Genomic DNA, 25,613 nt, shown 5'->3' on the forward strand with positions numbered 1-25,613 from the left:
TGTGTAATTTTGCTTAATATGTAAAATATGCTTAATTTTGTGAGTCTCTTAGCTACCTTTGTAAATCTACTAATCTTTCAATCAACTAAGCTTTAGAAGTAAAAATTCATTTAGATACTTGTTTCTTGCTTTATCCAGGTAATTAATTGCTTGACTCCAGATTTCACCTAATTGTACATTGATCTAGCTAGTTGAAATTAATTTAATATGTTAAAGAGAGAAATTGCTGCTCAGTCTACTTTAGGATAGTACTGCGTCAGTAGATTCCAGAGTCCAAGCTTCATTTTCATAGATCCAAAAATTTGACTTGTGTTAGCTGCTCAATAAGGCTTACAGATCTTTGACAGGTGAACAGTTTCCCAGGACAATGATGTGAGAATGTTGATTTATTATTTTACGTTAAGAAATATAATTGACAGGTGAGCCAAAAGACCCAGGATTTTTTTTCTCCCTTACAAGAAAATGCATAGGAGAATAAATAACCTTTGTATATATCTACTCTTACTTTAAGAGCTCTCTAGTATATTTTTCTTATAATGTTAAATAGAATGCTATAAATAAAACCTTTTTTTATCTTTGTCTTTTTTAAAAAGATGACCCGGTAAGGGGATCCCAACCCTTGATTTGGTGCTGCCAGCATCATGCTCTCCCAAGTGAGCCATCTGGCCATCCCTATATAGGAATCTTAACCTGTGGCCTTGGTGTTATCAGCACCACACTCTCTCAAGTGAGCCACGGGCCAACCCCTAAAAACTTTTTAAATAATTGAGGAAAAGTTGCTTCTTAACTCACCATCCTAACAGAATTGCTTTTTTCATTAACATTATTTCAAGAATATTTGAATTCCATTTTCTTATTAGAAAAGTGTAGATTTCAGTTATTGTGTTTATAGTGTATCTCTTTGGGCTTCTTTCAGAGCATGGAATACCTACGTCGGTTGACTTTATTGGCTGCGATCCAGCTCATATGGTGACTTCTTTCAACACTGGTAGTGCAATAATTTATGATTTAGAAACATCACAGGCATTGTTGATGCTTTCATCACAGGTAGATTCTGGTAAGTCTTCATGAGTTTCTTTGGAACCGTAAAAAGGATTATTACACAATGGAGGGTGATCTTTCAGCTAATTTTCATATTTTGAATTTGAGATGGCAAAATAATTGGTTTCATTATGTTACAGTTGTACTTAACATTATTTTTTGCTATTTCCTCAAATTATTTTTAAAAGCTTGGGTGGATATAAGAACAATGTGAAGGTGAAAGCAAAGGAAGTAATTTTAAACTTTTTATGTGTGGAAATACATGTGAAAGTAGAGAAAGTAATATAATGAACCTGATGTACTCATCATCCAGCCTCAGTAGTTATTATCTTTAAGTGGCCAATATTATAAGCGTGGTATGTGGAATGTGTTTTATAGTTTAAGTAGGAATCCAAATAAGGTACATGCACTGTGATTGGTTGATAGGTCTTTCAGGTCTCTTTTCATTCATAGGTTTCCTTCTTGTCCATCTCTTTCGAAATTTTTTTCTTGCTTTTTTTTTTTTTAATTGAAGAAATTATCTAGTTTGTCCTATCAAGTTTTCCACTGTCTGCCGGGCGGCGTTGGTGGTATAGTGGTGAGCATAGCTGCCTTCCAAGTTTCCCACTGTCTGGATTTTCCTGCTTGCGTCCCTGTGGTATCATTTAACATGTGCCTTTATCTGTTTTATTTCCTGTAAATTGGTTATAGATCTAGAGGATTATTCAAATTTAGGTTCAATATTTTTTTTCTTTTTAAAAAATTTTTAAAATGTTTTTGGCAAGACTACTTCATAGGTAATTTGTGAATTTTTATCATTGGTAAATATTGTCTGGTGATTTATCTTTTTTTGACATTTTCAGTATTAATCATTGCCTAGCTCCATTAATTCATTAATGTTGAAAAATGATTTTCTAATTCTATCATTTCTTCTCCATTTATTAGCTAGAATTATTTTATATTTTATCGATGAAGGAACATCCTTTCATCGATAATTTGGTTACCTTGGGGTAGTGATTGTTAAGGAAAGGCAAGATAAATGAATGATTTTCCCCACTTTATTAGTTTTCAGAATTATGCAGTGGTTCACTAGCATTCTCCAAAAGTGATCAGTGAGTCTTCTGAATGTCTTTTATTTTTGGTGTCATTATAATTTCTCATGGATATAAACGTATTTGATGTGTTCCAGTCCACTGCAGGTATTATCTTTATTACTGCTCAAATTGTCTCATTTTGGCCAGTGAGTGGGAGCTTATTCAGGTTGGCTCCTGAGTTTTTTTGACATGGCCTTGGTAGTTGTTCATAGGTTTCTTGCTTTCTGATACGACAAGATATTCTATGTTCATCTTATTCATTTTGTGCCCCAGAGCTGAAATCAGCCATTTCTCTAAGGAGTTGTGGTTTCTTTTAGGGGGAAATGGCATTTCAAGACTACAGTCTGGGTGCTTAGGATATTGGGTTGATCCATGGTCTTCATGGCTCCTGAGTTGTTAATTGTTTTAGGCTTTTTCAATGGACAGAGCTAGGAAATATGCATTTTTTAAAAAGTAAAATACTTCTAATTCAAATTTAGATTTATCTTGGTTCTCAACAAAATCATTATCATCATGTCTTATTTGATTTAGCCCACAGTGCACACACAATTGTCTCAGTAATAAAATTATCACCACCAATAGTTTGATTATTGATAATAGTTCGTACTTAGAATATATTCCACTAGGGATATACAGTCTAATTACTATGTTTTAAAGTCATTTGGAATAGTTCATTTCTTTGTGGTATACCACCACTTGGATATGCAGTTAAGTTCATTTGTTTAATTTTACTTTTGATTTTTAGTAATTGCTTTAAAAAAAAAACAATAGTTTTATAATTATGTAAAATATTTACATGCTTCCATGGTTAAATGTCAAACCAAATTATATTCCAAGTGTCTTTTCCAGTGTCTCCTCAACCCTCTTTTCTTTGTCCCTTTACATAGATAACTATATATAAGTAAATATATATATTTTGTGTTTAGCATGAGTTTTTGCAGAATGATTAATTTAAAATCTGACAGTGATTTTTTCCCATTTGTTTTAATCTTTCTCTGTTTTTCCTCATCTCTAATTTAATCAAAAATTAAGGGCTTGCTAGTAAAGAAAACAATCTCATTCCTAATAAGTACTAATTTCAGTTCGTCTTTTCTTGTAGGTTTTTTTTTTTCCCCCCCAGTCAGTGTGGGTAGGATGGGGGTTGTTCCTTGCAAACATCTGATTGGCACTTCTGCATTTTTTCTTCCTTAAATGGTAACAATTCTTTTATGGGCTACTTATTAGAAGTAGTAATTATTGTGCATCTTTTAAAAATTCTAAACCACCTATATTAATGGTCTGCATTACAGCACTTCCAGTTTTTTCCAAACTTGAGCCTAGTATCATCCATATTATCGGACGTGATAATTTAAATGTTTTTTTCTTTAAAAAAAAACTAAATCTCTCTAGAGCTTTTGTTTGGTTCTCACATTTTTTTTTCTTTTATGCAAAAACTTTAGTTTTTAATGATTCTTATATTTTGATAAGACTAAAAAGGCCATCGGCAACTTCTAACTGAAGTTTTGAATTTCATTGTGTTGTCTTCTTTTATTTTTCAGGTTTGCAATCCAGTAATCACATTAATAGAGTAGTAAGTCATCCCACACTTCCTGTTACAATAACTGCTCATGAAGATAGACACATCAAATTTTTTGACAATAAAACGGGTAAGCAAGTTTTCTTCTTTTCATATTAATAATACTGTAAATTTGTAATGATCAAAAATGCTATTCTTTTGTATAAAAGAATATTATTGAGTTTCTGTCTATGAAATCGGCAAGTTAAAACCATGTTAACATAGATTTTTGCTTTACTTGATATAACACACTTATAATGAATATTAAGTTTTATCCTTAAGTATATGTAATACCTTGCCTACTTATTACTGTTTCTACAAGTCGTGTTAGTTAAATATAAGTCCTTCCTATTCAGAATTTTTTTCTTCATATCCTGTTATGAATTAGTAAAGCAGAAGACATCTCTCTCTTGTGTTCGGCGTTATAAATATATTCTCAAAACTATTTCTTAGTGGATCAAATGATGATATAGAGGACATTGTTTATTGTTATCTTCTCTGTATTTCTTGTTGTAAAGAAACTTAACCTGTTATATTGAAGTCAAATCAAATTTTAATTTAGACATAGGGATGGTTTCTCTGTTTGGTTGTTTGTTTATAGGGCTTCTTTTTTATCCATCATCTCCTGGAATAATACATAAAACATTGCTTGCTCTCTCTCTCAATAAAGGTCTGACAGCTAGAGAGTCTATTTTGAGGAGAAGCTAAAACAGTCAAGGTTTTGAAGGACTTCCAAATAAGAAACTTAAATGTTAATTGTGACATTATTACAGGGCAACAAATTATCAAGAAGACAGCAAACCAGAATTACAGATTTCTCTTTGAAGGTTATATAGGACATGGCAATAAATTTCAGTCTTTAGAGTCTTACATAAAATCCCTTTGTTCAATTAACACTTTCATGGACAGATTCCTTTTAATTCAGTAGAACAAGTTGGAACAGAATAAATGTTCACAGGTGTACATATTGTGCAGGAAATAAGATTCACATTCAAGTGGATGTTCTCAATTTAACGCCTGATCAAATCAATTTTTTGAACCATTTTTATGAAGCCTAAATGAAGTCTTCCTCTGTTGCAAGAGCAGAGAGGTAATTTTTTGTGTGTTTCTAAAAAGATTTCTTTTTATTGGTTATTGAAGATTTACATTTGTAAGGAGTGGCTCGGGAATTTTAGTTGTATTAAAAGCAAAAGGTGAGTGTTTAGAGCCATTTACTAGCAGAAATCAAGCAATCGGTGAATAAAATTTTACTTAATAACAGGAATAAAAAGAGGATATAGTCTTTCAAAGTATTTTCAAATTCTACCAATTTATTCTTTCTGTTAACTAGTTCTAAGAGCACCTTATCTGTAGTGTGAAGGTAATTGAAGTAGACTAAATAATGGAAAAATTCTTTCTAAATTGACCTGTTCTCTCACTCTCTCTCACTCATACTTCTCTCTCTCACTCATACTTCTCTCTCTCTTTCTCTCTCTCTCTCTCTCTCTCTCTCTCACACACACACACACACACACACAGTTACATTAAACTGTCATCTTCAGATACGGTGTTTTCAAAGAATCCCTTCTTTGAAAATTGGTGATTCATTTAAATAGAGTAAACTAGACTACCCCCATAACTGGTGTTGCTGATTAGCTAAGTTGTTAACAGAGCATTACTATATAAAATGAGGAATAAATTAATTGAATTTTTTCATCTGAAATATATAGAAATGGATACTATGAATGGGTTCAATAAGTATTTAGATGAGTAAATCATTTTAATAACAAAAATTTATTCAGCATTTTGTATTCTGTACCGCATTGGGTACTATCATGTATAAGATGTGGTTCCTGCTTTCTATGGGCTTATTGATGCCTGGGGGAAATAGGAGGGTGTGTGTGTGTGTGCACATTTGTATATGTGTATGCACACATACACACACAAAGACAAGCCCTGCTAGATAAAGGAGTCTTTATAGAGTAGTGAGGGTTTACATGAAGGAAAGGTAAGTTTTTTGTTTGTTTTTGTTTTAAGTGAAGAAGAAGGTAGTAGGAAATTCCACATAAGGGTAAATTTTGAGCAGAGGCAGAGTGGTAGGAACTTGTGCTGGAACAAAAGTTTCTTATGGGCAAAGGCAAAGAGATAAGTTTGGAGAAGGAAAATAGAACCTATTGAGGAGGACTTTTTAGAGCCAGGTTAAGAATATTGTGTTTTTGTTTATGCTGTGTGCTGTGGGAACCACTAAAAATAATTTGGGCAGGGATTTGCAAAATTGGTTTAGAAAGATTAATCAACTCACACTTAACTATATGGTAGATCTTTACTTTAAAGGATTTAAAAATTTCAATTTCTACTGTTTATTCCAAAGAGATGTTTAGACCTGGTGGTTTTCAAAATTTTGATAGAGGCACAAATTTGAGTTGTCTATACTGTGCCTGAAAGACTTAAGCAGTGAATGATTCATTCATCCAGCTAAAATTATTGAGTATCTGCCACATTCTTGGCATACTTCTTAATGCTTGGTGAACAAAACAAACGAAATGTCCTGTTCTCATGGAGCTTATGGACTAGTGGTATATTGCTTACTCTGTGTGACATGTTCTATTTGATTTACATATGTTAACTTATTTGCTCTCCTAATAACTCTATAAGGTAGATACAATACTGTTATTATCCCCATTTTACACATGAGGTTAAATGAAGTTAAAGAAGTTAAGCAATCTGTGCAGTGTTAGACAGCAAATAAAAGTTGCACTCATGTGGTTTGCTTTCATAGTTCACATTTTTTACATCAGTCTTTATTTTCTCTCCATTTCATAGAGGTCCGCAATATTGATTAGCCAGTAAAAGGGCTTAAGGTGTCAGGGAGGGGAGAACAGGTGACTGCATGTGTCCACTTCTTATTTCCTCAGTTATAGGAGGAAGGAAGTAGCCTTGATGGAGGGAATAGATGTTAGCAGAGGCATTGGCCCAAACTAAATTAAATGCGAAAAGCTGCAGGTATATGTTGGTGAAAGAGGGATCCTAGTTATTGGGAGGAGTCGGAAAGCTTTGTAACTATGTGGTCACCAGTGGAAGCCCAGCATCCAACTTGGTCCAGCACTGTACATCTCTATACATGATCCATCTGAAGGAATTACTCACATTTTGAAGACACTTTGTGTATATGTAGAGAAGAAAGGTTGATTCTGAATTGACTTAATATATTAGGTTGGGGGTTAGTTTAGTGCACCGGCAGGAGGGCTGGAATAAACTGGGAAAATTATAACATTCTTAAAAAAATATATAGATCTGGTATTAGATGAAAGGAGTCTTTGATTTACAACATATCAACTTTAGGAGATAATAGGATCATTCTTAGAGAAGTCAGAACTTTATCTGTGAATTAAACCAAATGATAATAGATTTGACATTTTAAGGGAAGCTAATGATGTTTGGTACTTAATCTCTGATGTTTTGAAATTATTGTCCTGGAGGCCAACCATTTCATATCCTGGTTTCTTTTATAGGAATATTGAGAGGAGTGGATTCTAGAACTGATAGATGAATTATGTTGCACTAAGCAGTTGAAGATAGTATGTTGAATGATTTTTTCGGCTAGCAGAGAAAAGTTTCTAAAATTATTCTGTTAGTTAATCTTAGTATTAATGAGAAACAGACAACTATTGTTTGAAACGATGAGAGATAATTTTAATTTTGTCCTTAACTGATGTGTTTTGTATTGCCAGAAAGAGATAAGACTTTTTGGGTTTTTTGTAGTAAAGTTTTGCACATTTGATTACATTGTGGTTACGTATTCAGGTCAGCAGCTATAGCCCCATGGCAAGTAACAAAAGTAGATTTCCTTCGTGTCCCAGTCTAAAATGTCATCAGCAACCATGAGCATGGTAAATGGTTATAACTAGAATTTTAGAGAAGGCTTCATCTCTCATCAGGAACATCTCAGGCATTTGAGTAATAAAGACTTGCTGAGTTAAAAGAGAGTAAATTCTAAAAGTAACAGTAAAACACAACTTTGTTTTCACAACTTGTTTTTTTAATTTCAGCTTGCCCTTGAATCTCATTTGCTTGCCAAATTCATTAAATTACAATTAAGATACTCATTAAATTATGTTTTCCAGAAGTGTTGTTTTTAATATCTGGGGAAATCAGAGTAATTTCTTTGATGTGCTCCTCCTGCCTCCTCCCCTCTTCCTTTTTTGAATATACAGAATGATTGCCATTTCAAAGGATAAATGAGCTTGATACTAAAATCTTTAAGTAGGAATATATTTTCTGGTGATTTATTTATCATTAATCCATGTATATAAAATAATTTTAAGATCTCTTAATGAGAAAGATTCTTTCTTTTTTCATTTTAATTCCAGTTTACATGGTCTTAAGCCTTTGATGCAATCCTATTGTTTTCCGGTGTCTATCCAATACTATCAAATTCATGTCACACAGATTTTTTTGTTATTAGTAACTATCTGGGAAAGTTCTGGATTAGAATTCAAATTCTCTTCAGAATATTACTATAGTGGATTCACCTTGAACACATAGACACAAAAAGCCACATATTGTATGAGTCCATTTATATGAAGCATCCAGAATAGATCAGTCTGTAGAAAGAGGAGATAGTGGTTGCCACGGGCCAGGGAAAGGGGACAAATGAAGAGTGACTGATTGCTGGGTATGGGACTCCTTCTGAGGATATGAAAAGTTCTGAACTAGATAATGGTGACAGTTGCATAACACTGTGAATGTTCGAAAAGCCACTGAATTTTATACTCTCAAATAGTTAAAACGGTAAGTTTTATGTTGTGTATATTTAACCACGATAAAAAATGTTGCTACAGTGATTGTCTATTTTGTGTTGATGCTGTATTATAGTATTTCTGGTCTCTCAAGTAAGTATTTGTAAAAACTTAATCTTCTCTTTTATGCTTTACTTAGGTAAAATGATCCATTCTATGGTAGCTCATTTGGATGCTGTTACAAGTCTAGCAGTAGATCCTAATGGAATCTATTTGATGTCTGGAAGTAAGTCTGAACTTCTTGAACTGCCCACAGACTTCATAAGGAATTGTTACTCAGTAACAAACTTTATTCATTCTTTTACAGGCCATGACTGTTCCATTAGATTGTGGAATTTAGACAGCAAGACGTGTGTGCAAGAAATAACAGCTCATAGGAAGAAATTGGATGAATCGATTTATGATGTTGCTTTCCATCCATCAAAAGCATATATTGCCAGTGCAGGAGCTGATGCCCTTGCCAAAGTATTTGTGTGAATCAAAAAAAACTTGCATTACAACAAAAGATTTGCTTGGATATAAAGAGGGTCTGCATCACTGCCATCAAAAAGATTACTGATATGACACTACATGTGATCTGCCTGGTGAAGGCTATTTGGGGCAGGCTAAATTTGTGGAAATCACATCTTAATGTCAGGCTCATCACTTTAACTGTAGTTACTGTATTTCATGGGACAAAAAAAAAGGACTCCAGTATTTGTGGCCTGTATGAATATGAACTGAGCATATGTCTGTTTTTTAGATGTCTTTAAGCCAATGTGGAGTCTGATCTTACAAAAAGACTTTTTTTTTGGACTCTGTGTGCTGCCTTAGGGTTAGGAATGTGGTGCTCTTGTGGGGGGAAGTGAGCTCCAAAAGTAGCTTTTTTGTTTTCATCTCTTAGTGATCTTCTGTTTATCATTTGAATGCCACAGATTCCCTTTTAAACTTATTTTGCTTTTAAAAAAAAGAAAGAAAATTTAACTTAAAATATTTTAGCATTAGTTGCACAAAATGTTTGGATAAAATTCTAGTTTTTATAAGTCTTTTTATATATTTAGCCTGTCACAACAGTGCTCAAGATTGTATTGAAGTTTTTCTGCATTATACAACCCTAAAACACAGAGATCTCACTGACCCGCTGCCCTGTAACCACTTTCTTTCCTTCTGTTGCCTAATACAGCTCAGCTATGTCCTTCCATAAAGATGCTATATCACCTTCATCATCACATAAATGTCTTCAAAAACCAAGGACTATTAAGTGTATTAAAATGAAACAGTGGGGTTTAATACTCCAAATGAACTCTTAAAAAAGAAAAAAAAAAACTAATCTTGGCATCCTATCACTATGTGATATTTTGTACATCTTACTGTATTTACAAGTTTATTTATCAAGGATTATCCATCTTGCTAATGGCCTATTATTTATTTCACTTTTTGTTGTTCTTTATACTTTTATTAATGTGCTAAAGGAATCTGTATATCTATTTTGGAACTCTTTGAATAGTCTAAAATAGACTAAAAATAGAATATTTTATAGTTTAAGTTACAAACCAAGGTGGTTCCCTCCAAGATACATATCTTGGTTTATATGATTCCAAACAAAACTATCTTGTTGAAAAATATTTGGAGTAAAATTTTATTTGCATTACAAATAGGATACAAAAATAGTTGAATCAGGATACAGAAATCTGCTGTGTTTGGAGTAGTTATCCCTGTTTTATTTTTTTTTAAGTGTGCTTAATTTTATGGTGTAACTAAAGATTTTGTTTGTGTAATGCATGATTAAGACAATAAAGTATTTTTTCTAGTCTTCCAAAAAACTTTTCTGATCAGTTTGCGAGTTTTGATGAGTTTTGTAAGGTTTTTGTTTTACAAACTATGAATCAGCAAATTTTTAAGATTGTACCACATAGCAAACATACAGCTGTTGAGAAATAATGTATATAAAATGCATATAATAAATATTAAATTGTGTACCTGTATGTTACTGTTGGCTACATCATTTTGTGTTAAATAATAAAGTGCAATACTTTACTCTCCATAATTAAACTAGGAAATGGAGGTGATTTCTTAGTGAGTCCTTCATTTTTATGCTCTTCTTTTAAACTTTATACTGCTTATTGATATTCTAGTAAGAGTAGAATAGTAACACTACTAATTCCTTTCTGTGTTTCACCCCGTTTGGAGAATTTTTAAAAAAATCTTCTAAAATAAGTTGGGCAATTCAGAATAACCAAAAATATGAAGAGATGCAGTTTTAAATAATTTGTTTAGACATCCTGTTTTTCAATCTGAGTTTCAATTAATGGTGGTGGTGTTCCTATCTAGCCATACCTGTTTGCACAAAAAAGTTCAGCAAAGAATAAACTGTATTGTTTGTTAGTTAAAAGTTGTCCTTTTATAAATAATGTTAAGTATTTATATATTGAAACTTTTCTTTAGCAAGGTAATATTATCCTCTTTCTCCGAAGGGAATTGCAAATGGAATTAGAAGAGAACACTAGAAAACTTATGTGCAAAATTCGATTTGAGTGCATGTTGCAAAAAAAAAAAAAAAAAAAAATTTGCATTGTGTGTATATTGATAAGTTTTGTCATCTACCATAAAAATCCAAGTGGCAATTTCAGTCATTGCTGATGAAACACTAAAACTTCACAGAACTTTAAAAAAAAGTCATTCTTTTGGTTTTTTGAACTGAACATTCAACAAATGAACAAATTAAAGGGGCACTTTTCTCCTCCTCTTCCTTTTTTTAAAAAATAATTTAAAAATAAGCTTTTTCAAAGCTAGTATTGTTTCTGGCAGCTATTCCAACCCAGTGCATTAATGTTTAACTGAAATGTGATTATAAACATTCACCTCTTTTGGAATGTATTAAAACTGAAATGAATAAAAATTAGTATATGTGTTTATTTTTCTCTTATCTACTTTGGTTGTACTTTTCTCAAACAGTATTAAACATTTGGAAGAGACTAGAGGGATGCAAAAGGAATGTTATTTGTGTTCTTAAATTTGTGACTTATGGGAATTATGTAGATTAATTTGACAAATAATACTTTATATATAAGGTTTAAGGAATATTTATATACAAACTTTAATATGTTGACTTTTTATCAATACTTAATCGTATTCTGCTTTCATATTTTATTCATGTTATTTTTCTCATTTTGAACTAAGTTATCCACTGAAGACTAACATCTCATTTAACACATTAAAAGTTATAAGTGGGCTAGAATATTTGAAATTTAGGCATGCCTGAAGTTGAATTGTAATACATCTTTTTATAAATCCTTTTTTACTCATGCCTTTTCAGTTGTTAAACCTTTATCCTGATTGTTTTCTTATAAAAATTATTGATAGTAACTTAAAGTTCTGATTTCTGCTGCCTTGCTGCTCTTTAAGTCAGTAAAGGTATTAGCTTCCCTGGTTACCTCAGGTGCCTCAAAACTTTGTCCTTTATAATATTAAAGAAAAAACTTTTTAAAGGGCTATTAACTGGAAGCCGGGTTTTCATTAAAGCTTAATTTTTTAAGGGGTTGTACTTCTAGCTGAGAATTTGTGGTCTATTTACAGGGGAGAAATCATGTTGAGTTAAACCCATTTTTGATGTTAATTAAAATTCTCCTTGTTATACGAATCAGTCATATTGCGTCTTTTTATAAAGGAGTGGGGAGGAGGGAGATTATTGTCTTCTCAAACTCCATTTAATCAAGTTTTTATGTAGGGTCACAGGCAATTCCAGTTCTGTCTCTCCCTGAACATAGTTCCTTTCATACCCTTTAAGCAGGCGCAAAAGATTTACCGGAATATATTATTCCAACCAGTTAATACCTTTATCAGGTCAACTGGTTGGTTGTAAACAGTTTCACATAGTATCGGTGTATGTTTGAAGGGGGTAGGGTACACAGGTGGATCAGGGGAGGGGACAGCACCTGTCTTTAAAGATAGGCTAGATGGGATGAATAGAGCACCTCTATCTGTGAGGAGAAGCCTTGGTGAGCTAAGTCACAGTAAGGGAGTTCTGGTGATCTCTTTAAGAACCAACTTTACAAGTATGTTTAAGTTCAAAGTTTGGTGGGGGATTTTTGGTTTTGTTTGTTTGTTTATTTTTTGCAGCTGGCTTGTACAGGGATCAAACCCTGGACCTTGGTGTTTGTTATCAGCACAACACACTAACCAACTGAGCTAACCAGCCAGCCCACAAGTATGTTTAAGTAAAAGTAGTGTTAATTACAAAACACTTCTTTTGAAGCAAGTACTCAAAAGTATCTCATACTGATTAACCTGGTAGTGGCTGTGTATAAAGCCTAGAACAGTAGGCACTTAAATAATTGAATGAAAGAAACGATAGGCTTGATATTATTGCATGATTTTAAAACATTCAGGTTGGTCTTTACACATGAATTTGTGAATATAGAATTTTTACCATATTCTAGAGAGAGACTTGGACTAATAAAAGTAAGGCAGCTTAGAGTAACAGTCACTAGTAGTTTTATTGCTTAAATATTCAAACTTTAATATTTTTTTGGTGCAGTTCTGTTATTTGAAATGTCTTTTTCTTTAAAGCTAAATGTTTAAAGTATAAGCAATAAGTAAAACCTTAAGATTTTGGTTAGAACCTGGATAACTTTTAGAGTGCAAGCCAAATATATCTCTACACAATAAAATTAAGGATATAAGTAGAAAAATATCAGGCAATCCTGCTATCTTGTTCAGTGTGATATTTTCAGTCATATGTTATGAAAACACTACAAAAGCAGCTCAACACATGATTCCTTTCCATGTAATCCATAATTATAACTGTGTAGTATGTGAAGTAACATCTATGTATTGATTGGTTTTAAGAAAACATCCACTTGGGTCAAAATATTTATATTTGAACTGTGTTAAAGAACTGTTTTCCATTTAAGTTTTCATTTTCCTTAGATAGTCGGCACAATGATTAAAGGAATGTTGCTTTTGATCTAAGTCTCAGATTCTTTTATTGAGCTATGGAATTTGCATATCTATACATTTAATGTGCATGTTAGAACTCTTAAGATTTTAATCCATATTATCTCCTCTTTGCTGAATTTCTAAAGGCCATGATTATGAAGCTCAGCAGTGTTTTGAACAATTACAGAAAAATAGTAATCAGAAGATAGTAGCTTTAAATGAATGCTTATTTGGTTAAAACAGCTGTTGACATTTTATATAGTTTCATATTTGATCCTACTATGCTATAGTTTATCATGAGAAGACAATTTATACATTAGATCCCCTTGCACTTTTTCTTTCAGTTATCAAAATGTCACCATTATTGCTGGGATTCTAAGAAATCTCTACAAATGCCTCTAATGATGTCAGAAACAATTGGTTCTAGTCCTGTGAATTCCCTTGTGAAGAAAGCATGTGACTCCTTCGGTTTAGAGGCCATATCTTTCAGGTCATCCAGAGGTGCCCAAGCCACGCCAACAGAGAATATGGTGATACCTACAATGTAAATATTTCAAAGAGAATTAAAACCAGGTCCAGCTTATATATAAAATTATGTTTATATGTTTTCCATACATTAGTACATAGTGGCAGGGAAAACTGCCTAGTAATTTACTAAGAATTAAGTCCTCTGTACCAAATTGTTAAATAGGTTTTCTCAGTTGTCGTGATAAGAGTGGCAAAACTTTGGTCAAAACCAGGAGCTTTGTTTGCCATCAGTGTAATTCACTACATTAACAGATACATCATCACTGATACAGAATAAATATTTGATAAAGTTTGGTATCCAATAATGACAGAACACACTTTAGCTAGGAGTAGAAGGAAACTTTAACCTGGTACACATCTTTTTTAAAAAGCCTATAGTAAACGATGAAAATTTCCCCTCTCAGGCATGAGAAAGGACTGCCTGCTATTATCACTTCAATTAAACACTATCCTGCAGTCATAGCCAGTACATCAGAGCAAGCAAGAGTGGCCCCAAAGATGGGATAAGTGGTGAAAAATTTCTAAGGTTACATTGGGGAATAGGTTACTAGTCCTCTGTGGATAATGATAACTTGTTTCTTGCATGTCAGTCTTTACAGTTATATTGGCAAACTGTCCAGTAATCAGAAATTGCCAGTGTTTAATCCTGAAGTGAAAACCTGATGATAAACTGCCAAAGAGATTTATATGAAGCTGGATTAATTTCTTCCAATTTAATTGAGGAATTCCCCCTGCATTCTCTTGAGTTAGTAGGCTTTTAGGACAACTGTATATTTTGGTCAAGGTGGTATACATTAGTTGGATTCATCTCAATCCTAATTGTAGAATTATTCGTTTAGCAGATTCTTAGCATAGACTATCTTCTGCTGAGTAAAATCCCCCATAACATTTGAGTGTCTGATATGAGTACTTCCCTACTATCTAAGGCATCATCCCCCTTCTAGTGGTAAACAGTACTCAGAGTTGTGAAGACTTAAGACAAAGCAGGTTTAGATGATGTAAAAGCTACTTGAAACAATTTCTAACGTATCACCACCAGCCAGTCCCCTTTCCCCACTCCCACCCCCTGGCAAAAAGTCAAAATATTTTTCCCTACCCCCCAGTTTTCCTCAGTCTTTTTAAAATCTGCAGTCCAGTTCAGATTGTTTAGCTCAGGCTCAGTATATAATATTTCTACAGTTTTTTAAAAAAACGAAAACAGTTGTCACCTAGCTCTAAAAGCCTACCCTTTTTTTTCCTTTTTTTGCAACTTCACAATACTAAGGGATTGATACCAGGACTCCCCTATGAATATGGAAATTCAAAAATGCTCAAGTCTTATATAAAATGGCATAGTATTTGCATATAACCTATTCACATCTTTCTGTATACTTTAAATCATCTCTAGATTACTTAAAATACCAATACGATGTAAATACTATGTAAACAGTTGTTATACAGTATTGGTCTTTATTTGGATTTTTTATTGTATTTTTATTTTTTCAAATATTTTCGATCTGCAGTTGGTTGAATCCATGGATGTAGAACCTGTGGATACTGAGAGCCAATTGTATTTCAGTGTGGCCCAACCTCCTGAAGTTTAGTTATTCACAGGAAAAATATATTTGGATTAATCCAATTCACTTTATTTAGTCTGAATACAATCCTGTTTACCATAAATAAGTTCAATAAATTAATTTTTGTTTTCGTGTTTTGGTGGCTGGCTGATAACAGGAATCAAATGCTGGACCTTGTTATTATCAGCACCATGCTCTAACCAACTGAGCTAACTGGCCAACCCTCAATAAACTTAAGTTTTAAGGAGTATGACAGCAAACGGGTCTTCACTTCAACATAGATTAGTTGCTGATGTATAAAAAACACTTTTTATAAGCCAGATGTATGGATTAAATTGCGTGTATCAGTTCTCTGTCCTACTTAATAAAAACAATGTTCCATCAATATCTATACAAGTACATTAGCAAGGCTGGTAATAAATGTATAGAAAGGAAAAAGGTTAAATCATTAGGAATTAAGAAGGGAAAAGGAGGTGCAGAAGAGCATAGAACAATGCAAGGCTGTTGATTTCTCCCTCCTAAGTTTTGTTCCCAGAAAGGGAACCTCAGCTTTTTGTTGGCCTATTTGATCTCAGCAGGCACATTATGCTAATGTCTTCAGGAACTAGGCCTTTGCCAAACGTAATCTTAAGGTTGGGATGAGGGAGAAAGAACCCTTTCCTATACCCTTTTATAATGCCAGGGTATGTTTTCATTACCTCAAGAAGAAAAAAAAAAATACTTAAGGCAGTTTAGATGAAATAGGATTTAAATCTTTATTGGAGACTTTATCATCTTAGAAAACTCATGCCAGACTGAAAACTTAACAAAAATTAGGATAAAGTAGCAAATGGCTAATTTGTGGTAGGTTATGGTAAACTATTTGGGGATATATATTACAAGTCTGAGCCAAAAGTGAACATCTATAACATTTCCTTGACACATGAGGAAGTTTGTTTCCTTACCTGTAGAATGAGATTAGTAGGACTGCTTTGACAAGTCATTTAATATTGGGTAAATCTCTTAGAACAATCACTGCAACACTGGAGTTGTTTGTTCAATAAAATAAATGCTTAAGTTTTTATTTACTCCTAAAATTTAACAGACCCCTCCTCAGTTCCCTTTCCATACAAAGGTCAAGGACCTTACCTGCATCATGTGCAGCAGCAGCAGGACCTCGGACATCATCATAGGACTGCCCGTCTGTGATAATTACCAGGAAGTTCTTGTTGGGGCTATCCCTCATGGGACCAAACACATTTCTAACAGTAAAGGAAATGGCATCACCAGTAGCCGTTCCACCACTCATATAACGGATGTTTCTGATAACAGCTAGGATATTCTCTTTGGTGCTATAGTCAGTGAAACTGAATTCTGTGCGCTGATCATAAGTGAACTGTACAGCAGCTATCTTGGCACCAATATCCGAGATTTCAAAAGTCTTGGCTATGTTGGAAACAAATTCAAGCATGAGGCGGAAATTACTATCTCCAACACTGCTGGAGCCATCAATTAGAAAGGCAATGTTCACTGAATTATAACAGGTCTTGCTGCACATCATTTGCTCATGAGTGCAGAGCTTCTGTACCAGAGGCTTTACATATTTTGTGGTGCCAAACCAGTTGGGCATGTGGTAAGAGAAGAAGCCATTATTCCGACAGACAGCCTAATGGGGGAGACACATAAAAGATATCCAAAGGGATCAAAAGTTGTTTCTTCTTAAAAATTATAAAAAACATTAAATCTTGAATGTTCAAAGTTAATCCAGACATGGGCCAGTCAGCACAACTCTTAGAGGTCCAAAAGTGAATCACTATTACTGTAACAGAAGATACCCCTCACCACCTTACCTTGTCAACAAATGCAACATCCTGAACCATCCCCAGTTCTTCAGGGATAGGCTTGGCTACAGAAACTATAAATACGTTGACACCAAACTCTCTAGCCACAATGCCTGCTTCCTCGATGTCATCAGAAGGCCAGCCATCAATGAACACCACCACCACTTTGGGGATCCCTTTTCTCGCTCCAGCGTCTGCTTTGAAGAATTTCTGAGCAGTATGCTTCAGGGCTTTTCCTAGGTTTGAAAAAAGAGCAAACGAGCAGCATTTACCACTGCTCAAATGACATTTCTATTTCCCTGTAGCAATTTGATGCCATTAAATTCAAGAATTTAACCTATACAGAACTCGGTTCTATAATAGATGCATTAGATGGGAAAGTTTAATTATCCATCAGGCCTATTTTTTGTCTTTGCAATCCTCATTACTTCCCCTTCCACCACCCATAAGCCTCCCATTCTCCTACTTCACATCAATCACCAGTCAGAAACACAAAACTGACTCCTACTCCCATACATGTGCTCTCTATCTAGTCCCTTGCTGACTGATTAGAACTTCTGAGGATTCAGAACAAGAAGGCTCTCTTCAAAGGGTCAATAGTGCTACCTAATTCTTCCACATCTGCCTTCATTAGACGAGTCTCTTATCTTTGCTAATTTTTGGCATTATAAACAGGTACTTCTCTAAAGTGATACCTAGCCTATCCAATTTAAGGATTATAAATTACAATGATTTAGATTTTTTAAGGTAAGAAATATCAATTAACCCTTTATTTTCCATTATAAATTGAATATTTATCTCAGATGATCAAATGCAAACATAGCCAAGATTTCAATGTCAGGAGGAAGCGTTTCACATCTATTTACATAAAATAGCATAAATCTAATGACATCACATTAGACATCACATCTGATGACTAATAACCCCCTCCTACATTACATGCCAGCATTCAGTCTACTTACCTGTATTGGAATTACCTCCTCTGAAACCTACTTCTTTTATGGCAAACAAAACATCTTTGGCTGATGTAAAGTTTTTCAAGTAAAATTCTATTTTGGGATGTTCACTGAGTAGAAAAGCAAAAACAAAGAAGTTATGTATGTAGGGAGAACTGAAATGGCAAAATAAGCAACATTATATGCCTTTTTGAAAAGTTTTTAAACCAGACAATACCCAAGTTTGTTTTTCTTTCTTTCTTTTTGGCAGCTGGCTATGGGGATCTGAACCCTTGACCTTGGTGTCAAGTTTCTTTCTTTCCTTCTTTTTAATTTATTATTTTTTTACATTCTAAGATGTTGTGGAACAGTTGTGGGGGAGGAGGACAGGAGAAAGGGGAAGGGTATAGGGTGAGAACAGGAGGAAGGAGGGAGTGGGGGGCATGGTCGAGGCCCGAGGCACCCCCCTCGTTCTGGCAGGGGAGCCCAGTGGGCTTCCAGCTGTGGCTCAGTTTGTGGCTGGCCTGGATGCAGATGTCAGGGGTGTGGCTGAGGCCCTCAGCCTTAAGATTCTTTCTTAATCCCACAGTATATATAGTCAACTAAGGCACTGCGTCCTTTCTTGAATTACTGGAGATATTTCAGAAATGTAACAAAGACTGACTACATTGAGGGTTTATTGTATTCTGGGTAATGACCTAAATATGTAACACTTGTATAATCTCATTTCATCATAACTCTACAAAGTAGAAATTATTTTCTCAATTACATAAAGGAAGAAACTGAAGCTCAGAGCATTTAGGTAATATGCCCAACAAAACATAGCTGCATTAAAAATTCAGGTTTATCTGGCTCCAAAGTCTATATCTAAACTATATGGAACACCTCCACCAGGCTTGGTTCAGGGGCCTGGATTTAATTGAAGTCTGCAGAGTTGGGCACCAGCTAGCTAGAAGGTGGCTGGGTGTGCCACTATGTCAGCTCCAGTGGGGGACCCCACAAGCATTGAACAGTCAGGATCTAATAATTCAGGTCTCTGGTCAGAAGAGACAATTTCATTGACACTAAGGCCAACATTTTAAAACTGGAATAAGTTATAAGGAAATGAATTATAAGTATTACAATATTAAATTTTCCTCACAATAAATGATAATGACATTTGCCAATCTTAAAATTGTGTATATTGTAAAATATTTGGGATTTTATTTTCCATATTTAATAGTAGAATTTCAGTTCACTTTTATAACTACTATGTGTTCATTAGAGACCATGTTAAGTAAAAACAATTAAAGCACAATTTGTTGTGTTTAGCTTTTAGGTATGACAATATTTCATAAGTGCAAAATTGTAAGATCGTAGCATTATCAGTAGTGATTTTATTAAGTCAAGATTTTTTGAGGGTCAAGTGTAGCACAGATTGTATTTCTACATACTTGGTGGTATGATTTCTGCATATCTGATGGAATACTGAGTCACAAAATCAGATTTCATGGGTTGATAACCTTTTCACTTTTGTGGTCACTTTTCAACTATCCAAATTATGACTTATAAGTCTTAATTTTGCATTCTTAATGATATACTCTGTTGTTCTACTTAAATAGAAACTCTTGACATAGTTTATTCTAATGTTCTTCCTAAATTAGAAAAAACTATAAACCAGGAGATTTATAAGAAACTAGTCTGTATGAGTCTATGAGGTAATGTAGCTTTCATCTTGAAAAAGAATTGGGTCAAATTAGCCAAAAAAAAGCATAAGAAGAGAAGTACTGCTGGGGAATTTGCCTCAGCGGATGTTAAAATGTAAAATAAAGCTACGATAATCAAAGCAGTGTAGAAAAGATATAAGAATTAACATATGGATCAAGGAAATAGATTTGCCCAAACTTGTGTGTAAAAGTAAATCAATGGAATAAGGAGCTCATTTTTTTTTTTAAGTCAAGGGACAAATGGTTAAATTATGTAGAAAACAAAGTTGAATTCTTATCTCACACTGAAAAAATTCTATCTAAACTAAGAGCAGAGCCAATTGTAAAAAAATAACATCAAAACAAGTGAAATATAAATTAATATTTGTAAGTGTACTGGTGACATCCTTATGCACTGCTGATCGTAGTTTAAACTGGTTCAACTTTCTAGAAAGTAACAGCTATTTATATCAGAAGGCTTAACAATGTCAGAACTTTACTTCTAGGAATATACCCTAATGAAATAATCAAAGATGGGTAAAAAGATAATATACGGATGTTCATCACAGTGTAATGTTTAATGATGAGAAACAGAAGAATGGTTAAATAATTATGCAAAGGAATTTCATGAAACAATTTTTGATGAATATTTGTGATAATGAGAAAACACTCAGAATACTAAGGGATGAATAAACAGGACATGATATTTTATAGCCTGAGCTTTTGAAAAAGAAATACATATATGCAGTCAAATATCTTCTTAAAATACTGAAAGGGAATAAAACATTTTATAGTGATTATCTCTAGGGGGATGATTTGGGAAATTTGCTTTCTCTGTGCTTTATATATTTTTCAAGCTTTCTATAATGAGAATGTTATAATTCTAAAAGCCATCAATGAACATTATTTTAAGATGAATAAAATAAAAAGGTCATTCTTCAGATCTCCAACCAACGGAATATGGAAAGGGCTAAAAAGTATAATGACCGAATATGGAGGAGGAATAGATATATTACTCTTTCTTCCTTCAGAGAAGAGAAATTGGGAATTGAGCTGAGTAGATGTGCAAAGGTGACTTGTGTGAGCAACAGGGCCTTTCAGTCTACCTTCTACTCCTCATATAGATAGCACACAATTCTCTAAATCCTTTTGTTCTAAAAAGGAGGCACTGAGACCTACTCTTTCTGCACTGGCAGTCTTAAATCCTGAATTTATAGTTTAAGAATCCAGCTTGTCCATAATTCAACATGTTTAAACTGAACTGAAATGAATGTACCTACTAAAAGGATTGCTAATTCGCCATCATTCAAGACATCATTCAAGTCCCTTTCCAATTTAACAAGGTTGGTACCTGGCTTGAACAAGACCAACATGTGGTCCTTCTGTTCCAATTCCCAACATTAGAGCCACTTTCCCAACAAAATTCTTCTGTAAATTAAATCGGCGCTGCCCAATATTAAAGCTTCCATCAATCAGAAATGCAATGTCTGCTTTACAGTCTGTAAATACGCAAACAAGTCCTTTTGTTAGCAGTCTCAAGAAGAGGGAAGGAAAGTACTGTTTTCCCAAATGGAGATCTTGATTCTTACCTTTATTGCCAGTTTTCTTCTCAGGTGTTTTCTTTAGTCGTTTACCTGAAATAAAGGAAGAACTTGGCATTAGCAAAGGAAGACAGTTGCACAGCAAGAAACCCACATGGGGCAAATCTCATGGCAAGGAGTGTCATTCTTGAAAAAACTTAAAAAAATAATAATAATTTCTTCATAATCTGCTGGACTGGGGAAGCAAGGCCCCAACAAAGAAATGTCAGGTCTGTGATATGCCTACATGTTCCGTATGCCCCTAATCCAGAGTTGAGGTAGGATTGGAAACTCAGAGTTATATCCTAATGTTCTTAATTTTTTTGACTTTAAAACTGCCACAGTCTTAGAAAAGGGGATGCCTGGCTATTTCTTACAGTAGACCCACACTAATTCCTTTCATTCATATGAAAGTGCAGTAATTAAGGGAATTTAATGAAGCAAATGAAAGTAGGAAGAAGTTCATGGTACTTTTATTTTAACCACTTCCTAGGCATGGTTTATCAAATTAGGGAGAAATGGCAGGACTTTGAGAGAAAGATTGGTAGCAGAATTCATAACTGAAAATAGGAGGAGGATAAAGAATTTGAAGTGTAAAACTGAAAGTCTCCACATGTACTATACCAGTAAACTTAAGACATTTGCTTTGATTCTCTTTAATATCAATTTTTGAAAGGAAAGCTTCTACCAACAACGCATTTACTTATAACTTTCAAATGCAATGCCAGGAAACTAGGAGATAGGTTCCACATTTTATACCTGTTGGTGCACGTGCGGTGGATGCTGCTTGTCCCGTGGCTTCCTGGGTACCACTTTTGCCTTCTGTTGAAATAAAAAGAAGCTTATTTTTTCCCTCTTCCTTCTTTACCTTCAAAACATTATCAATCTAATTTAGGGTTCTACAGGATGATAAATGTAATAGGGTAATGGTGATTGCAGTTACAAACATCATGCTGCATGCTAGTGTCAGAGAACAAATGGATTTTCATCTATTATATTTCAAAAGGATCACCAAAAATTAATTCACTAGTTTTTCAGTCTGGTGTTTCTTGGTAAGGGGCCAGGCATTCTGACTGCAGACAATTCAAGTTTCTATTGCCATCATCTTACAGCAAGATTGTTTTTCCCCCATTCACCCAAGTTTGGCTTGAGTGGGTACTTGACCCATCCAGTCCCCTGACTCTAACCCATAGTTTTCCTCTTCAGACTTGACCACAGGTTTTTCCAGCACAGTCAAAAAGTCTGGGCTAAGAAAACCAGAAAACTTTTTGGGGGGTGATGCCAACATTTATACAAAAGTGAGAGCAATGTAATTGTACCTACTAGTCACTGTGAAAGAAGCAGACCATCTGGAAAGCGTTTGAGACTGGATGCCATTGGCATTTACTGAGGAATAGTTTTCTCGACCAGGTAGGCTATAGACTCGCACAGGTCCCCCTGAGTTGCTGATTACTCCTCTGCAATATAAAAATAACAGCTGAGATGCTATTCACACTTCACAGGGCATCTGATTGACTTACAGTGCCATGTTACATCTGCCGCTCTGATTAATCAAGAAAACAGTACAGCGGGGAAGTCATCTAGGATGCTGCCAGCCTTTAAAAAACTTGCTTACACAAGAACAAAATCTGCCTGGGGAAACGGTTTTGTGCTGTCAAACTTAAGTGTTGATAAGAACACACTTGTAGTATCCTGTTCTCTACAGCTCAGAGATTCAGAGCTAGTAAAAGACAGTAAATTTCCTAAGCTACTTTAACTACATGCCCTTGGACTGCATTTTTAGAAGTATCATACTGGCCATTCTACTGCAAGATAACAAAATGACCGTGGGCAAGAAATCTGGCAACTTTCTGAGTTCAGTTTCCTCATCTGTAAAATGGAATAAAATTGTAACCTACCTTGTGGAGTTGGGGTGGAAATTAAAACAATGGCTGGCACACAGTAAAAACTCAGTAATACATGATATGATTAGGAATGTTTTAGAATCACAGGAATCTAGTCGTCAAGAAGTAATGCAATTTGCCTTTTGTCAGAAAGCTTCCCTTGTGTATTTGCTGTTTCATGGATATCCAGGAAAACCTTAAAAATATATCCATCTTCAATGGCCAAAATTGGCACCAAAAGAAAGAAAGCAGGGAAGAAGGAGATATCCTGATGGCTAAAGCAGAAAAGGAAATGATCATGCTCGCATTTCTCTCCCCCTGGCATGTCTGGGCTTACCTGTGGATTGCAGCCCCACATATGCTCGATACAGAAGCATATACTATGTTCCCAAACACAGAGAATTCCTCAAGAGGGCAGCCACCTGGGCAGAGAACATCTGCCTTCTCTTTCCTGATGTCCAAGCCTCTGGTAAAGCAGGTGATAGCTATGGGAACTGAAGAGAAAGGAGAGAATGTAATAAGCAGTCTTAGGACTTCTTGGGGAATAATGGTGGAGAACACAAGGTATGAGATTTAAGTTTTGCTTCCCTAATTTCTACAATTGTAGTTAAGAATATTGACTTTTGTACATTCTACACCATTCCAGATTTTACTAAGCCAGAATTGGTTTTCCAATTTAATCCAGTCCCCAGCCACGATGAAAATCTGTGAGAATTTTCTCAGTTCTTAATCAGTTTGGAAATATATAATTGGAAATATATCAGAACTGGAAACTGACATTAATTATTGAACATTTACTCATTCATTCTAGAAATACAGAAATTCCAGCTCTGATGACACTGTGTCCACAACTGCCCGAGGCAAGGACAGTAAATCTGGATTGAGCCTTTGTGGGACATTTTCATAGACACATGCACAAATCTCTTTAAGCCGTCCTTTCCCTTCAGAGGACCATTTATCCTAGTTATCCTACAAACACAGAGCCTTAAAATCACATTAACTTAAGCAAACAAGTAAAAAGATGCTTAGGTTCACAGAATGTTGTTTAGCTCAATCATTCATTTTACAGAAGAGGAAATTAAAGCCATGGGGTTAATTTGCCCAAGGAACATTCTACAACTCCCAAAGGACGGGAAACAGGGAAGTTAGTCCCTTCAGAATGGAGCATTTTCATCTTAATTGAACCTGATTATTTCTGCTCCAGATCTGTCCAAAGAGATGTATCAGGCAGTGAATGCATTTTTAGAAAGCACTGTTAATATTCTCAAGTTCTCTACACAGTCAACCTGACTAATAAAGAATCAAAGTTTTTACTACAAAAGATGCTGGGTAGAGACAGCCCCTTGGCAACATGTAACAAGATAACATAACACAACATATTAATGCGTCGATTTACTGTGGATTTTAAGTTGGGATTAACGTTATTAAATACTATTTCCAAGCACGGGAAACTAGTTATTCAAACCTTTTTGAAACAGATATTAATTAAAAACAACAGCAACAACAAAAAAAACCCCCAACTTTTTTCCAAGACAGAGGAGTACTGTGTGGTCATACTGCCCAGTGGAGTAGCAGGCCTGTAACAAGGACCCTCTTCGGTGTCTTTAGTGTTGAGCTGTGCCCTGGACTGTACCTGTCCACGGACGGGAAGGGAGGATGCCGGTACAATGCCCATTCCTCAGTTCTGAAACACTCTAGAGAGCTGAGGAAGTTAAAATCCTTACCAGAACAGCCGCCTCACACTTGCTGTCAGACAGCCTCAATCTTCCTCTTACTTTAGGCTGAGGTAGGGGCGGCCTCAGCATTCCGGGGCAGAGACCACCTTTAGCTGGTAACAGTGATTCACTGATTTTATGGGGTGAGAAATACAGCCAGGCGCAATACTTACCCTCATTTCTACTTTCAAGGAAAACAATTTGCCTTTTACATTGCAGAAAATACACCAAACCTCATGCCCATAATACACGGACCGCCACACGTGGAACAAACTCTTTGTAGACTTTCTGGCATGAGAAACGGGACCGCGAATGCTGCTTTTTTTTTATAGGGGTTACAGCTAGACACAAAGCTAGGGGGTCAAACAGGGTGGGACAACGACGTCAGTCTTCCTTTCTCCTCCCCAGCCCCAGAGGCAGCGGGACCACCCAGCACTAGTGCCCATCGGCGGGGCTCAGCGGACACCCCGGCCTGGATCCCCCGCTGCCGGCGCACGGCCTGTAGCTCCGGGGTGTGGGTGGGCGCGGGCGCGGGACGACGCTTCCT

The 25,613-nt window shown here is 35.0% G+C and overlaps 2 protein-coding genes across 4 annotated transcripts in view; one reads left to right on the forward strand and one right to left on the reverse strand.

Annotated features, from left to right (window-relative positions):
- Window positions 1-11,328, forward strand: part of STRN3 (striatin, calmodulin binding protein 3) — a 104,837-nt gene extending 93,509 nt beyond the window's left edge. For all 3 annotated transcript variants that reach the window (XM_008567152.1, XM_008567153.1, XM_008567154.1), the window contains 4 exons: window positions 917-1,057; window positions 3,653-3,760; window positions 8,587-8,673; window positions 8,755-11,328. In XM_008567152.1, the coding sequence (XP_008565374.1) occupies window positions 917-1,057; window positions 3,653-3,760; window positions 8,587-8,673; window positions 8,755-8,924 (506 nt within the window). In that variant the 3' untranslated portion in view covers window positions 8,925-11,328. The remainder of the gene's footprint in view (window positions 1-916; window positions 1,058-3,652; window positions 3,761-8,586; window positions 8,674-8,754) is intronic.
- A 1,575-nt stretch (window positions 11,329-12,903) lies between these two features.
- Window positions 12,904-25,247, reverse strand: COCH (cochlin). Its single transcript, XM_008567155.1, has 10 exons — window positions 24,873-25,247; window positions 23,689-23,845; window positions 22,792-22,925; window positions 22,228-22,290; window positions 21,478-21,522; window positions 21,240-21,387; window positions 18,231-18,334; window positions 17,278-17,504; window positions 16,577-17,093; window positions 12,904-13,901 (listed from the first exon to the last, which is right to left on the reverse strand). The coding sequence occupies exons 1-10, from the start codon at window positions 25,024-25,026 to the stop codon at window positions 13,726-13,728; spliced, it is 1,725 nt and encodes a 574-aa protein (XP_008565377.1). The 5' UTR covers window positions 25,027-25,247; the 3' UTR covers window positions 12,904-13,725.
- Window positions 25,248-25,613: the final 366 nt, after the last annotated feature.

This window comes from Galeopterus variegatus, unplaced genomic scaffold (genome assembly GCF_000696425.1).
Source record: "Galeopterus variegatus unplaced genomic scaffold, G_variegatus-3.0.2 Scaffold299, whole genome shotgun sequence".
Lineage (NCBI taxonomy): Eukaryota > Metazoa > Chordata > Mammalia > Dermoptera > Cynocephalidae > Galeopterus > Galeopterus variegatus.